Source organism: Podarcis pityusensis (genome assembly GCF_964106645.2).
Source record: "Podarcis pityusensis genome assembly, chromosome: 4".
In the NCBI taxonomy this organism is placed as follows: domain Eukaryota; kingdom Metazoa; phylum Chordata; class Lepidosauria; order Squamata; family Lacertidae; genus Podarcis; species Podarcis pityusensis.
The window spans coordinates 36,953,187-36,969,177 of record NC_138027.1 but is presented as its reverse complement, the minus strand read 5'-3'; the positions used below and the strand labels follow the sequence as shown (position 1 = coordinate 36,969,177).

Sequence of the window (15,991 nt, the reverse complement as noted above, 5' to 3'; positions counted from 1 at the left end):
CACTATCATCACTCTTCCCAACACTTGCTTTTTGGTGCTGTCAGTCTGCTCTGGATGAGAGATGTAGGGGCCAGCCGTATGTCACCTAGCCTGTAGGCCAGCTGTATGTCATCTACCACTCCTTTTTGAACTGTATTTAAGCCAGGCTCCTTGGAGTGCAAAAAGACCAGTACCAGAAACTCTATTGTCAGTAAACTTTTGTTTTTGCTTTGTATTTATGTATTTAAGCCTAGATCAGGGTGGCTTTCTCTTTTTTTGTAACATTGTGTTTATTCTGTGTTTGCTAGATTGTTGATTGGTATTGTTTTGAAAAGTTACTGACATTGTATTTTGTATATTTGTATTCCTGGTGTTCTCTATTTCAATGTTTCTAATGTTTGCTGCAAGTGGTTTTGGGCACAGCTTGTTGTGGAAAAGTGGCATATAAGTAAAAGCAATCAATGAAGCCTGCAAGCATCACCTGAGCACAGCTGCACTCTTCCTTTTTGCAGTTTCCAAAAGCATACTGGAGGCAGCAGCAGGAATGAGCACAGCCTTCCTGCTCACTAAACACCCCCTGTCCCAACTGCCAGGCCTGTCCTGAGGATTCCTTGGCCCTTAGGATAGCTTTTTAGGAGTCACAGGGCTGCAGCGGAAAGGAAGGGCAGGGAATTCTGCTTGTGTGAGCACATCTTGCATGAATGCTGCATTGGACACAACAATGTATGCAAGTAATATGTACCGAATAGGGTGCTCTTAAGTAGATCACAACAGACAGTTCAAGTGCTGCTTGATCTGGGTGCTTTATTTCAAATATAAGTACAGATGCTAAAATGAAGAGTTGTTACAAGCCAAAGGGGTGAAGAAAGCACATACTGACCTGTGCACATTTTCCATCGCTGCTACCTCTGCTAGAGCAGCTAGGCTAAAGAATGCAGAGACAGATGGCATGTCTGGTGTAACACTATGACCTTCCTCCAATTCACTGTTTTGCAAGGATTCCTCGCTGCAGTCCATCCCTATACTCGATGCTTTCAGAAGACTACTCTGTAGTTGCTCCTTTGGTTTCTCTTCTATAGTGAAAGCAAAATGTAAACTTTAAACAACAGCTGAAGGGACTCCTAAGCTGTAAGGATTGGAGACATACATTCCTCCCTCCCTGCTCAAAATGTCCGGCCTTGTTCAGTGCTTCTTCCTTCTCTGAACAGGTACTGTTTGGGGCACAAGGTGGGGGCAGGAAAGAGGCCAGACTACAAACTGATGCTCAAAAATTGAAAATATATTCTCTGTAACAGACCCATATTAGTCTTTGTCAGGAGTACAAACTGCTTTGAGGCTTTTTACAATCAAGTGGTATATAAGTTTTATGAAATAAATAAATAAATGCCAACTAGAGAATGCCTACAAGCAAAGAAGGCACTGAATTCATCTTCCTTCTCTTCTGACAATAGCTGTACCCTGTAGAGGCAGAAATACATCTCCCAGAGGAGAACTTAGGACTTGTTTGTCCTCAACCCCAAACTCTATTTCCTGCCCACCCAGCCCACAAATCATGTTTATTTTTAAGAAACAAAAACAAAAGAACAAATATTTTGAATTTTGAAAACTACCTAGGGGAAAAAAATCAGTCACATTCTTACCCAGAACTTCTGCTGGTGAGACTCGGCCGTCTGCAGTTCGAACCAGGTGTGTGATCTTGGTTTTCCTTGCTTTTCTCTTCTGGCTGCCAACCAAAGGTTCTTGCATTGTCGCAGACTCTGCAGGATTTAGGAGAGACACAGAATTCTGATTTTCCTGTACTGACCACTGCATGGTTGCTGCTACAGTAGCTTCCCTTTCTGTCCCTTCAATCTTACAGACAACCCCTGTTGTTAAATGTGACTGTGCTGATCACAATATAGGCTGACAGTGCAGAGAGCAAAGGGCAGCATGGTTCCTTTCTCCCATGTCCAACTGGGGACTGGCACTTCCGCAACCGACCACCCACAGCACTAACCATTTGCCAGGAGTCAAAGGTAAGTGTAGGAGCACACACACACACCATGTCAGAGGTGGGCTTCTATTTAGGCTTGCAGTATAGGCGGTCAGAAGTTTCTGCCTGTCAACCTCTTCCATTGAAACAAGGCAATTATTCCCTTGATTGCATTATTGTTGTTCTGCAAGTGACTTTTTGTTGATTAACAGGCACAATCTGCCAACAGTTAGTGGTGGCTAAGTGCCACTGAAATCAAGTGAAAGAGAATCAAGAAATTCAGAATGCCTCCATGCTAGACATTTGGTCAGAAATTGCTATCTTTTCTACATTCACTTTTTTTTCTTTTCTTTTTTTTTTTGAGTTGAGATTGTTGCCAGCCTGTTGCATCCTAGTATTTTCAATACTGTCTACTAATCTTTTTTTCACCACTGTTACGGTGATTTCCCCCCTCATTTCAAACACAAGTGCAGAGGCAGTCTATCTAGAATTAACTGGAAAAGTACTATTCTTTCAAAACTGAAGTGAGGGAGATAACTACATCTAAAAATAAGGGCATATATGTTGATTTGTGTGTGTGACTACACTGCAAGATTGTGGCCAATCTCTCTCTCTCTCTCTCTCTCTAAAGAAAGTATTTACATTTCAAATGCACAAACAAGTTATACTTTTATTTTGTTACTCCTCTTATCATCCATGTGCAATAGGGCATGTTTCTGTTTATATTTCACAAGCAAGGTCTCAGGATGAGATTAAAAAGCTTGTTCAAGAATACCAAATATGCCCAAGGCTAATCTTACTATTTTCTCAACCTAGAACAGAAAATAAAGAAGTTTTGAAAAGCTGTAAAAATAAATAAATTTTTTTAAAAAGCAAACTATTCTTAGAAGTTTATGCAGTTAAGATAGTAAGCAGGCAAAACTGAATTATTTTTAAATAAAACAGTAGCCCTTCTTTCCTGAGGTATAACTTGCCTGTCCTCTTCCCACACAGAACCAGGCATCAATGGAAAAGCAATAAGCAGAATGTGTGAAAATTCTGACATGATCAAATAAAATATGTATCTTTGCTCAAACATGCATACATTAAGTGAAGTGAGACTGTAAGAGCTTCTGGCCTAGCAGGGTGGCTGCTAATAACTGGGAATGGATTATCCAGAAGCCTCTCACCTTTGTTAGATTTCTGTTGGTCTGCTGAGCAGTTACCAAGCTTCTTCTTTTTTCTTGGAACAGATGCACTTTTCCGGTCAAATGTGACAGGACTGTATTGAGGGAGGCTGTTGAATTTTTTCTCAAATTCTTCCTCCAGCTTTGCTAAGCTAGAAAATGGAAGGCAAAAAAAAATGTTGTTGTTACTCTTTTTTTGATCAACAGGACCAAATCAACAAGATGGAGCCACAGGTCAGACCATGTGGAAATACTTTTTGAAAAAACCAAACAGCTTTCCACATGCAATTGTGCCTACAATTTCAAGAGTCTGCCACACTAGGGCTAATACCTCAATCTTTCAGAAATAAGTCCCACTGAGTCAATGGCACTCACTTCCAGGTAAAAGGTAGTTTCATTTGGAATTTTGCTTTGATTTACTGGGATTTCCTCAAATATTCATAGATTATTATTTTATTTTTAGAACACAGAATTTACTGCATTTTGTTAATAAATTGCAATCAGCTGTGAGACAAACTGAAACACGGATATGGTCATAAAGGAACAATATTATTAAGAAAAACTGCCAGGTAAGCTTTGGGAAAAGGAACAATCTTATTACTATAGTATTTAATAGTATTAAAATAATACTATTAAAATGGACAATTACTTAATCATTTGCTGTGAAGCCTTTAAAAACAACATAAACCAGCAAGTCACTTTTATTCAGTAAAATTGTACAATAGTAAAGGGCAGTAAAGCTTTTATGACGCTGTTCTTGCGTGGATCATTACTTTGTTTTACAATATAGTGCAGAACAATCCTATACATACTGACTTAGAAGTATGTATCCCACTGTATTTAGGGGGGTTGTGTTTTAAACAATTTTTTAAAAGTCACTATACGGTGTGAAAAAAGATGGGAGGAGTACCTGGGAGGAAGTCATATACCAGCAATGGGACTTAGGTTGCCATCCAAAACCCTGATCCTCCATGGGTTTCATGTGTGTGGACTGGGCAGAGGATTCCCTCTGCACAGCCCAAAACAGCCATGCCAGTGTCACTCTTCCAGCACTGAGCTCCCCATTCCGCCCAACAAAATCATGAGTGGGCAGAAGTACTGCTGGTGGGATTTGAATAGAATGTGGCATGGAACGGATCCTAAGCTGGCCCCACTGCTGTCATGTGATTCCAGGCAGATAATAAATTATTATTATTATTAGTAGTAGTAGTAGTATTTTATACCCCGCCCATCTGGCTGGGTTTCCCCAGCTACTCTGGGTAGCTCCCAACCAAACATTAGAAACATAATACAGCATTAAACATGAAAAACTTCCTAAACAGGGCTGCCTTCAGATGCAGATCAGCATTTTGTCTATTGACCACCCTGGTGTTAAGTGGCAAGGCTGCGGATGTTGCTATGCTGCTCTATCCCATCCCACTGCTGCCTGACTAGGATTATGGAATGCACTGTTGGGCTACAATTCTATGCCCATTCTCCTGGAAGTAAGTCCCATTGAACTCAATGGGTCTTACATCTCAGTAGGTATGTAAAGGACAGCACTCCTTGCTTCCAAGTAATCATGCACAGGATCGGGCTACTAAATGTACCCAAAGAATGAACAGCTTTACATGACTTTTGATTTAAAGAAGGTAGAAGGCAATTGTGGGGAAAATTGACAGGATAAAGCATAATACAGTTGTACCTCGGAAGTCAAACGCCTTGCAACGCGAACGTTTTGGCTCCTGAACGCTGCAACCCCGGAAGTGAGTGTTCCGGTTTAAGAACTTTCTTTGGAACCCCAACATCTGATGCTGGTTCTGTGGCTTCCGATTGGCTGCAGGAGCTTCCTGCAGCCAATCGAAGCCGCACCTTGGTTTCCGAACATTTTGGAAGTCAAATGGGCTTCCGGAACGGATTCCGTTTGACTTTCGATGTACAGCTGTATACATTTTTAAACAACACAGATATTTCACCATAAGGTCTGGTTTAGGAGAGACGTTATCTAACAGCTTTACAATGGAACAAGAAGTTCCACAAGGTTGTTTAAAAACAGATTGGGTGCCACAAGACAATCTGAATTCATATACAGGGGGTGAGAAATTTTAGGTTCACAATGTTTGAAAAAATGTCATTACAGTATTTATTGAGTGCAGACAATGCATCATTAATTTAATGGAATTCAATAGAATTACAAAGGTTATTGAATATTTTTGCAGATTACTGTGGGACAAAGAATATGGGTATTATTCCTAGCAAATAAAAAAATATGATACAGGGAAAATTAGAAAAGGGTTGACTAGTTTTTTTAGCAAAAAGAAATAGGATGTGATTCTTCATATAGAAAAAAAAAATCAACTTGCGAAGACAGATTACCTCTCCCTACCTCTCAACAACAGAAAGAAGATAATTAATGCTAGGAATCCAAGTACTTTACGGTGAGGCAGAATCAAAAATCCCTTACCCAGTGGTGCATTATAGGAATGGAAATATTGCTTGCCAGTAAGTTAATCTTCCTTGTTTGTTTGAGAAATGAAAACTCCCAGCCTCACAATGGAGTATAGCTAGTAGTCTGCTCCATTAAGAAGTTATAAAGATGAACACCTCTGTTTTATCAGATCAGTTAAGCATAATGTATTATTGGTTTTCCCTGTAGCTATGAATCATTCAAACAATGGCTTTAGACTAAGTCTCAAATGGGAAAGTGGCTCAAAAGAAATGGTGAATTGGCTCCAATTCAACAACTGCAATTTGTGGGTGAGAACATGTATTTGGCTACACCAGCATGCAGGAGTAAAGACTACACCAGCACCCTGATAACACATCCACACACACTCTCAAAATCTGTAGGGATTCCTCACCCAAGTGTGTGTGCTTTACTAGGTAAATGTTTATCCATGGTATGCAGCTGTGTACATGTAGCCTTCCAATTTATTTTATTTTATTTTTTTTATTTGAGCAGGGTATTTGCAACCTTACACAGAACAAATGAAATCAGATCCAATTTTGGAGTATCTGGATTTGACTAGAGTTCATCACTCCTACAAAGGATTGACTCTTTAAAAGCAGATGTCAACAAAGAACGAGAGCTTATTCACTATTGGTGCTTTTGTTGTTGTTTGTGAACTGCTGTCACGATTGCTGTAATGACAATTTTGGTTGACCTACTTCTAGTCTACTGTACGCATCTGTACAGATACTGTTAATCATTTTACATATATCAATCGTCTATGTGCTGTATTTCTAGTATGGCTTAAGGCTAACATGGAAATAAAAATGGGTTTGAATAGGTGATTCAACTCTGGAGATTTCAAGCCTTCTAATTGAGACACAGCCAACGGAATGAGGTTGGTAGGGGATGCCTCATGTGCTGGGACTGTGGCTTTCGACTGCTAGGGAATGCAGCCCCAAATAGGTAGTAAACTCTGTCTAAGGCTAAATACCAGCACAAGACTGATAGTGAACAAGAACCATAGGGGAAAGTGGAAAATAACTTTGAATAGGTGATTTAATGTTGCATTCCTTTTGTTAGAAGACTGTATTTTACTAAAGTGACATAAAGCACAGTCAACCTATGAAAATGAGGCAATTTCTACTTGCTTTAAAACCAGCTTGAAAAAGTTTGCATACTCAAAACGGCACATTATAGCACTTACCCCACAACTATTTCTTCCTTTGGCTTAGGTTTTTTAAGCTTTTTGTTCCCACTTGCCCCACCAGGGGAAAATGCCCAGCTTTCTTCATTCCAGCATCCTTCATGATCAGAGCTGCCGCCTTTTCCTGAGCTTCGTTTCCCTAGGAAAGACATTAGGAGACATAGAGCCTGTTATGGAATCACGGGACATTAAGACAGAAGGAAGCTGGGCAGACAGGCAGGCAGATGGGCACCTACACTGGGACCTGCAAAACTCATGCAACTTAAATTATTATTGAACGTTGCAACTCCCAAGCAGCTCCTCATATATTTGTAAAAGTGGTGTGATTAAATTAATTATCCTGAATCTCAAAGTACCCTTACCTTGTTAAGGCTGAGTCTGTCAAGGAAAAACATCAGATTTAAGCAACCAAATTAATCCATCACTTTTAAAAATGATTTTTAAATCAATTCCTATTTTCAACAAAAGCGCCCAAGGCGATGGACGTGACTCCTATTTTGTACAGTAGGCTACATTCCAGCTATGTGAATATCGGGTTTTTGCAGCCATCATACACAAACAAGCACCCCATCCTGGCAAGCAAGAGGCATTATCACAGTTTCAGCCATGCAAAGGCACCCGGGGATGGTTTGGAGCATGGCTACTGAGGGGGTGTGGCCTGAGAGCTTGGCAGCAGGGCTGCATTTGGCCTCTGGGCTTGAGGTTCCCTATCCTTGTTCTAGGCTTTTGCCACTGTTCTTTCTTGTGCTGTTGGAAGAAACTCCAGATCAAGATGATAACACAGCAGCAGTCACTGCCTGTATCAGACATGCCAAACATAGGCAGGTTAAAAGCCACGTACCTCTGTCAACGTTGGCACGCAGGGATGTCAGCATCCCTTCTGACACCAGAGTTTTGTACAGAGCACCCTTACAAGCTCTCTCAGATTTCCTCGAGCCACATGTCTCTGTCTTTTTGTTACAGTCACTGTCCTCGGTTTTGACCTGCTCTGGTAAGTTTTGTGGCATCATCTCTTCCGTTGGGGTGAGCGGTTCCGATTTGATGATTTCGGGTACCTCGCATGGCAGTTCCTTGTTGTCGGTAACGTCAAAAAAATCAGGAGGCTTTGATTCTTTGGTGGTCTCTACACATTTTTCCTTTAGAGCTCTTTTCTCTTTCGACTTCACTTTTTTCTTTGGTAACTTTGTTTCCAAGATGTTCCCCTTCGCCGTTGAGGAAGGGCGGGCTTTCTTACGGGGCACTTCTGTGAGTCTCTCTGCCCCCCAGTCCCCTTTTGCAACCGCTTCAATAGTATAAATGACACTTTCAATGTCTGATTCAGAAGACTGCCTCTTTTTGCAAGCCTTCTTAGGGGTACATTTTTCAAGTGCTTGCTGGTCCGGCTTATTTTTCTTCTTCTTTTTCTTCTTTAGCTTTTCCGGCTTGCTTAATCCTAAGGTGCTGATGTCAGCCATTGTCAGTTCTTGGGAATGGCATACAGAATCCTTTGCATTTGTGCTGTCAGGTCCAACTAATGTCATGCTGTCCAAAGAAGGATCTGCAATGTGACTGCATCTTGTCACCTCCTCAGACGTTCCAATCTTTGTCTTCTCATGCTCTTGGCCCTTCACCTTATGAGATTTTTCGATTTTTACTTTCACCCTCTCTGGTTCTTCAACTTTGATCTCCTCTGGTGCTTCCAAGGCTTTGATAATTCTGGATGCTTCTAGCTTTCCCTTCCCGGGTTCCCTCACTTTTACTTCCTCTGAGGCAAGGCACATCTAAAACAAGGGTAAAACATTAATTTCACACTTCTAGTGCAATGCTGGGTAAGAGCTTTGTGACTTGTTCTAGAAAAACCACCCTTGTTCTTGGCAGTTCAACATTACACAGCCTATATACTTGCAGCAGGATTACCAGACAATGGGGAGCACATCCTAATAGCACAATGTGATAACCCTCACAATTACTGAGCCCTATGGAAGACCAGGGTTTGACTCTCCACTCAGCCATAAAACTCAATGGGTGACCTTGGACCAGTCACTGCCTCTCAGCCTAACCTACTTCACAGGATTGCTGTGAGGATAAAATGGGGAGGGAAGCACCACCATAAGCTCTTTGGAAGAAAATGTGGTGTATAAACTTATTAAATAAATAAACATTGTCCAGCATTCATGGGTCCTATAATTAGCATTTACACTCCTCTGTGAACAGATGCAGACTGCCTCCCACCAGCAGGCTCCAGGCATCATACCTGGGTCTCCTTGAACTGGCGCCTCTTAGCCCAATATTAGTTGAAGCCTCTGCCTGATTTGCAGTGGCCTTGGTATCAGGAGGAGACCCAGGAATCCTGAAATTTGCTTTTGGACCTGCAGGTGGAGGGACATCCCCTGGAATGAAGGGAATGAGGAGGTTTCTTATGTGTTTTATGTGGGGCGGGAGGCTCTTCTCTGGACTGTTTCCCTTCCTCCAACTCAGAAACAGAAGAGGATAAAAGGAAATTCCCCTCACTAGAGTTCAAGAGGGACCTGGGAAGTCCTTGATCTTGGATCCTCATAAATAGAGCCTGAGAGGGCTGAATGAGTCAGGCACTAAACGTTTTGGTTTTCCTAAAGGTAAAGGTAAAGGTCCATTAGGTCCAGTTGTGACCGACTCTGGGGTTGCGGCGCTCATCTCGCTTTATTGGCCGAGGGAGCCGGTGTACAGCTTTGGGGTCATGTGGCCAGCACAACTAAGCCGCTTCTGGCAAACCAGAGCAGCGCACAGAAACACTGTTTACCTTCCCGCCGAAGCGGTACCTATTTACCGTATTTTTCGCTCCATTGGACGCACCGGGCCATAGGACGCACCAGATCATAGGAGGGGGAGAACAGGGAAAAAGATTTTTTTTCTTGTTCTCCCCCTCCAAAACAAGGTGCGTTCAAGGTACATTCACCAGAGCTTGTGGGGCTGGCGGTGGGGGGAAGTGCTGCTTTCCCCCACTGCCAGCCTCAAAGATCCCTGAAGCCTTTGGAGCGCAGCGCCCCGCTGCCCTGCAGAGGTTTGCGCTCAGCCGTCCCCAAGCTAGAGCAGCGAGACGGAGCCCTTCGTCTCGCTGTTCTGGCTTGGGAACAGCCTTGCTAGCTTCTGCAGGACAGCGGGGTGAAGGCACCCCGCTGCCCTGCAGAGGTTTGCGCGCAGCCCTCCCCAAGCTAGAGCAGCGAGACGGAGCCCTCCGTCTCGCTGTTCTGGCTTGGGAACAGCCTTGCTGGCTTCTGCAGGACAGCGGGGTGAAGGCACCCCGCTGCCCTGCAGAGGTTTGCGCGCAGCCCTCCCCAAGCTAGAGCAGCGAGACGGAGCCCTCCGTCTCGCTGTTCTGGCTTGGGAACAGCCTTGCTAGCTTCTGCAGGACAGCGGGGTGAAGGCACCCCGCTGCCCTGCAGAGGTTTGCGCGCAGCCCTCCCCAAGCTAGAGCAGCGAGACGGAGCCCTCCGTCTCGCTGTTCTGGCTTGGGAACAGCCTTGCTGGCTTCTGCAGGACAGCGGGGTGAAGGCACCCCGCTGCCCTGCAGAGGTTTGCGCGCAGCCCTCCCCAAGCTAGAGCAGCGAGACGGAGCCCTCCGTCTCGCTGTTCTGGCTTGGGAACAGCCTTGCTAGCTTCTGCAGGACAGCGGGGTGAAGGCACCCCGCTGCCCTGCAGAGGTTTGCGCGCAGCCCTCCCCAAGCTAGAGCAGCGAGACGGAACCCTCCGTCTCGCTGTTCTGGCTTGGGAACAGCCTTGCTAGCTTCTGCAGGACAGCGGGGTGAAGGCACCCCGCTGCCCTGCAGAGGTTTGCGCGCAGCCCTCCCCAAGCTAGAGCAGCGAGACGGAGCCCTCCGTCTCGCTGTTCTGGCTTGGGAACAGCCTTGCTAGCTTCTGCAGGACAGCGGGGTGAAGGCACCCCGCTGCCCTGCAGAGGTTTGCGCGCAGCCCTCCCCAAGCTAGAGCAGCGAGACGGAGCCCTCCGTCTCGCTGTTCTGGCTTGGGAACAGCCTTGCTAGCTTCTGCAGGACAGCGGGGTGAAGGCACCCCGCTGCCCTGCAGAGGTTTGCGCGCAGCCCTCCCCAAGCTAGAGCAGCGAGACGGAGCCCTCCGTCTCGCTGTTCTGGCTTGGGAACAGCCTTGCTAGCTTCTGCAGGACAGCGGGGTGAAGGCACCCCGCTACCCTGCAGAGGTTTGCGCGCAGCCCTCCCCAAGCTAGAGCAGCGAGAGTCTCGCTGTTCTGGCTTGGGAACAGCCTTGCTAGCTTCTGCAGGACAGCGGGGTGAAGGCACACCGCTGCCCTGCAGAGGTTTGCGCGCAGCCGTCTGCTCTAGCTTGGGGAGGGCTGCGCGCAAACCTCTGCAGGGCAGCGGGGTGCCTTCACCCCGCTGTCCTGCAGAAGCTAGCAAGGCTGTTCCCAAGCCAGAACAGCGAGACAGAGGGCTCCGTCTCGCTGCTCTAGCTTGGGGAGGGCTGCGCGCAAACCTCTGCAGGGCAGCGGGGTGCCTTCACCCCGCTGTCCTGCAGAAGCTAGCAAGGCTGTTCCCAAGCCAGAACAGCGAGACGGAGGGCTCCGCAGTGCTCCGTCTTCCTGTTCTGGCTTTGGGCTTAGCGGCGCAGCCTGCATTCGCTCTATAGGACGCACACACATTTCCCCTTAGTTTTTGGAGGGGGAAATGTGCGTCCTATAGAACGAAAAATACGGTATCTACTTGTACTTTGTGCTTTCGAACTGCTAGGTTGGCAGGAGCTGGGACCGAACAACGGGAGTTCATCCTGTCGCAGGGATTCGAACCGCCGACCTTCTGATCGGCAGGTTCTGATCACCCGCGTCCCCTAGTGGCATATAAAAACAATGTTAAACTATACTATTGTCTATTAAGCCAGGCACCCGAGGCTGCAGGGGAAAAACTGGCTCTAGCCAGTTCCACTCCCATGGCCAGAAGAGGGGCAGCAGTGGTGGAGAGCGGGACTGCCTGCAGCTGTACCTGCATTCTCGTAAGGAGCAATATCTGTGAAACACAATAAAGCGAAGCACTTTAAAATAAGGTGTCCCTGTACAAAGTTAAATGTGCTTAACCCACCGACTGTAGTGGGCTGGAGCACCCTTATGTTCATATTAAACTGTGGCAAATATCTTCTTAAAGATATTAAAAGAAATACTTGAGAAAAGTGGCACTGTCGTTTGTTAGTTTTTAACCTGATGGTGTCATCCTCTGAATTTGAAAGCAGTGGTGCTATGTAAGCCACGCTCATCATGATCAAGTGAAAAAAGACTGTACATGTAAGAGGATTTTACAAAGAGTGCCTTTGCTTTCAGCTGCTTTCAGTTCAGTATAAAACCCAAGTGTAATTTAGATTTGCCTTGTCTAACCAAAGAAGAGAAAACAGCCACCTCTATATGTATTCATTTATCATTATTTAAATAGAAGCAAAATCTGTGATTGGAATATGGTTAAAACATGTACAGTAGAGAGGATTTTACACTGCATGGACCTACTCAGGGCACGGTGATCCCACTCATTGAAAATAAAGCCTGTTCTTCAAAATATCCTAATATTTTAGTTCTCTTTCTTGGTCTCCCTAGGGAATGATGGAATGGTGGGAACTGGCTTTTATAGAGACTACTAACTTGATACATGCAGGTTGTGGTTGCATGAGAGTCATGGGCTCCTCTACTGGACAATGCATGTTGCATCACTGGAAGAAGCAGCACAACTCTCTCACCATGCAATTTTCATTTTGTGATCTTTTCCACGGAAGATATAAAGCATTCTTTAAAACCAAGAACAAAAGAATTAAGAGGAGTATTTCACATATTGGCTGTTGCCTACTACCCAGTGCACTACTGCACCTTGAAGCTAGCAGTTCTCAACTTGCCGCCTTGGCTCTACGGAGACTGTGTGCCTAATGGTTAGACAAGGTAAATCTTGTTCCTTGGCACCAACGTGGTAATTTACGGTTCTATAAACAACAATGCTAATTATGACTGTACTACTGCTCCGCTTCCCAGACCTTGGCAACCAGCATCATTCAGTAGTAATTAAGCCACAGGATTTTAATACTACCTCTGCCAACTGAAACAATGCCGATGTCCCACACTGCTTTGTTAATTCAGGAGAACCTGAATGGGATGTACTTGATGAAATCTAAAGTAGAAACAAAGAAAGCAAGGGGTGGGGGAAGATAATATCACAATGTCACTGATAAAAGTTGTGCCTCCAAGCGCAATGCAAAATGTCAAAGGAAATTTCAAATTCCACAATCACGCTTGGAAGAGCTGGAGATCCAAACAGAGAAGAATTATACAAAAAGAGAAGAATTATATAAAGAAATATTATGTTAATACTAGAAAGTAATTGAGTAATGCTTTCAAGTATGGCATTCAGTTCCTGGGGTAAACATTAAAGAATTAGGCCATCACTAAGGAGACTGTAGTTCTCAAAGCTACAAACATGAGTCTGACCAAACTGCAGGAGGCAGTGGAAGACAGAAGTGCCTGGCGTGCTCTGGTCCATGGGGTCATGAAGAGTCGGACACGACTAAACAACAACAAGGAGACTGTAAAACTACAGGACAAGTGTTTCCTTTAGTGTAATCAGATATATCTTCATTGACCGTCTATGTTCAACTCACTAGAGCTGTATCAGTTTACACAGTTGTAAATCAGGCCATCTTTACCTTTGTATGGTAGTTTGGATCCTCCCATTTTACTTGAAAGGCTGGTGGCGAAATGAGCTAATTTACAAGTGTGCTTTTGTAACAAGGAGCTAGGTATCTTGGCAAAAAGTAATAACTGTTTTGCTGTGCAAGAATATATACCCTTGTGCAACACATTGGTTACCTGGGGTCATGCTTTTGCAACTAATCTAGTCCGAATGAACACATATAGGATCATGAGAGCAAGCACTGCCACCTATCTAAACATGTGAACGCCATGCAAACATTCAACTGAATGCATGTAGATTCTCCCCTCCATGCATGTTCCATCACTCTGGATATGTCACGAGAATACAAGCATTGTATCTGGATATTAAGTTACACAAATGCAGCACATGTACCATACAAATATATGTGTCTCTGAAATGATTTGGTCAAGGTTCCTAGCTACCTGTACTCACATCTGTGTAAACACATTTCTGTATGCTACAATATATGGAACCACTCCAAAGAGTTTTTGTTCTACAGGAAATCAAGAGAATAATTTATGAAGGTTTATAAAACATAGAAGTCTCACATTCCTCCTATATATAATGCCTGAAGGCTCTCAGACCCATCTTTATAACCAAACAGATAGTTGGCTCTTTAATGGTTCATTTAGTATAAGGTGAACAAATACTGTAGTCAACTTCAACATGGGAAACAAACTTTCCAGACTGCCTGCTACATTAAAGTAGGCTCTTCGGAGTAGAAATGCTATTTTCCCTGTCTGGTTTCTAGGAAACTGAATGACAAGCTACAGAAAATTCTAAGTTTTGCTGGAACCTATGGGCCACAGAGCCACTTCGCATGTTGCAGAAAAACCAGCTCCCTGAATTACAACAAAATGTCAATCAAATTTTTTCTGTCCCATTCAAGGGGAGATGTAAGTGTAGCAAGAAGCAGGAAATGCTCAGGTGGCAGTTTCTGTACAGCTATCCCCTTTCAAACTTACAGAAAATATGAGACTGACAAGCTGTGAAAATGTGGAGATCTAGCTTTATCTGTCATATGGGAAAGAACATCTCAAGCACATTTAATTCTTTTTGAATTGCACCTGTAATTTCATTTGTATATGAAAACATAAAAGCTATAAGAAATACATCTTTGCAGAAATCCCATGCTTATCTACACAGCTCCTTCTTCCAACACCTTTTGCTAAAATATACTTCTGGTGTCAACCTTCTGCAGTCCGTATTAAATTCAAAATATTATTAATAAAAATATACCTTTTCTTTTCTTTTTACACATATAAAAATGGTGCCTTACCTCAGCGAACTGGAAGAGTGCTGACTTCCTACAGTGCTTTATAGGTTCAGGACTCGCCAACTGCGAAGAAAGGGATATGATTTTTTAAAAAACAAAATGCAGAGAAAGTCTCTTTCAACAATGGGTGAGGCAGACAGGCAAGCAGACAGCTGCCCTTTGTGACATTTTAGTTTGTCAATATCAACACAATAAGCTGTAGCGTTGTTGATGTGGATTCTGAGATTCCACAGGATACAAAGGCATCTCTGCACATCATTCTGCTATTTTAACTGGTCTCATGGTTGAGCGCGAGAAGAAAGGACACCTTTCCTATTAGCCACATCATTTGTTTTCACTGGAAAACAACACAGCCACTGGGTAAGCAAAGGGGTGATAAACATATGGAGATGACAGTGAAGAGTGTCATACTGTATAATGGAGTATGCATGACTGACAGGGGACTTTTATTCCTGGGCTAAAGGTTGTCCATTATGAATGACACATGCACTTGATGGTATCATTCCTTTCACAAAGACTTAACATTATTCTCTCCTACGGTGAAAGGGATAAAGAGAAAGGAAACATATGAAGAACACCCAGGCTGAACAAAAACGCTGTCTGGGACGACTGCCAAGAATCCTCAGGCATTCTGGGTCCCACGGCAACATAAGACTGTTGTGCTGCTGGATTTTTTGCATGTTTACAGCCACTGTACAATTTTTACTGCAACAGATTGCTTTCCGCGTGCAAAGTACAGCAATACTTTTCTCAGTGGGAAATTTGAAAGTTGGGGGGGTGTAAAAGGGAGGGGAAAAGGGTAATTTTGGCATACAAAATGTGCCAAAGATGTCCAGAGGGAATGATAGCTTTGCGCTAATAAAAGACACATGGGTTCCAGTAGCTGAAATAAGGATTTTGTGCGCTCCTCTCTTGAATAATCTAAAAGCAAGTACCCTGCCATGTTCAGGATGAAAACCACAGCCTCTTCTCTCGCAAAGAAAGATGTGAGTGACTCTGCAAAGTACTGCTTGGGATGACTCGGGGGAATAACTCTGCTGAACAAGTTCAAGATCTTTTCTATCAATGAAGTGTCCTCAGAGCTCTCTCCAAACACTCTAATCTGAGGGAAATGAGTGTAGTTCTACGTCCAAAGATAATTCATTTGGCACAAAAAGGATTCTCTTACATTTCCATATGGCTCTGGACTGCTTTATAGCAGAGAATGGCCTCTAAAGTCAACATTACAAGAGCTTATATTGTAAAATATATGATAACCCTCTAATTTTCAGCAACCAATGCACAGCTGATTGTTT

At 43.8% G+C, this 15,991-nt stretch overlaps 1 protein-coding gene across 9 annotated transcripts in view; it reads right to left on the bottom strand.

Moving 5' to 3' along the window:
* The window catches only part of BBX (BBX high mobility group box domain containing), a 131,655-nt gene that overhangs the window by 5,695 nt on the left and 109,969 nt on the right, over nucleotides 1-15,991 (bottom strand). For all 9 annotated transcript variants that reach the window (XM_081002676.1, XM_081002673.1, XM_081002675.1 and 6 more), the window contains 7 exons: nucleotides 14,700-14,759; nucleotides 12,800-12,880; nucleotides 7,594-8,512; nucleotides 6,753-6,891; nucleotides 3,121-3,269; nucleotides 1,620-1,736; nucleotides 860-1,052 (listed from right to left, as the gene is read on the bottom strand). In XM_081002676.1, the coding sequence (XP_080858802.1) occupies nucleotides 860-1,052; nucleotides 1,620-1,736; nucleotides 3,121-3,269; nucleotides 6,753-6,891; nucleotides 7,594-8,512; nucleotides 12,800-12,880; nucleotides 14,700-14,759 (1,658 nt within the window). The remainder of the gene's footprint in view (nucleotides 1-859; nucleotides 1,053-1,619; nucleotides 1,737-3,120; nucleotides 3,270-6,752; nucleotides 6,892-7,593; nucleotides 8,513-12,799; nucleotides 12,881-14,699; nucleotides 14,760-15,991) is intronic.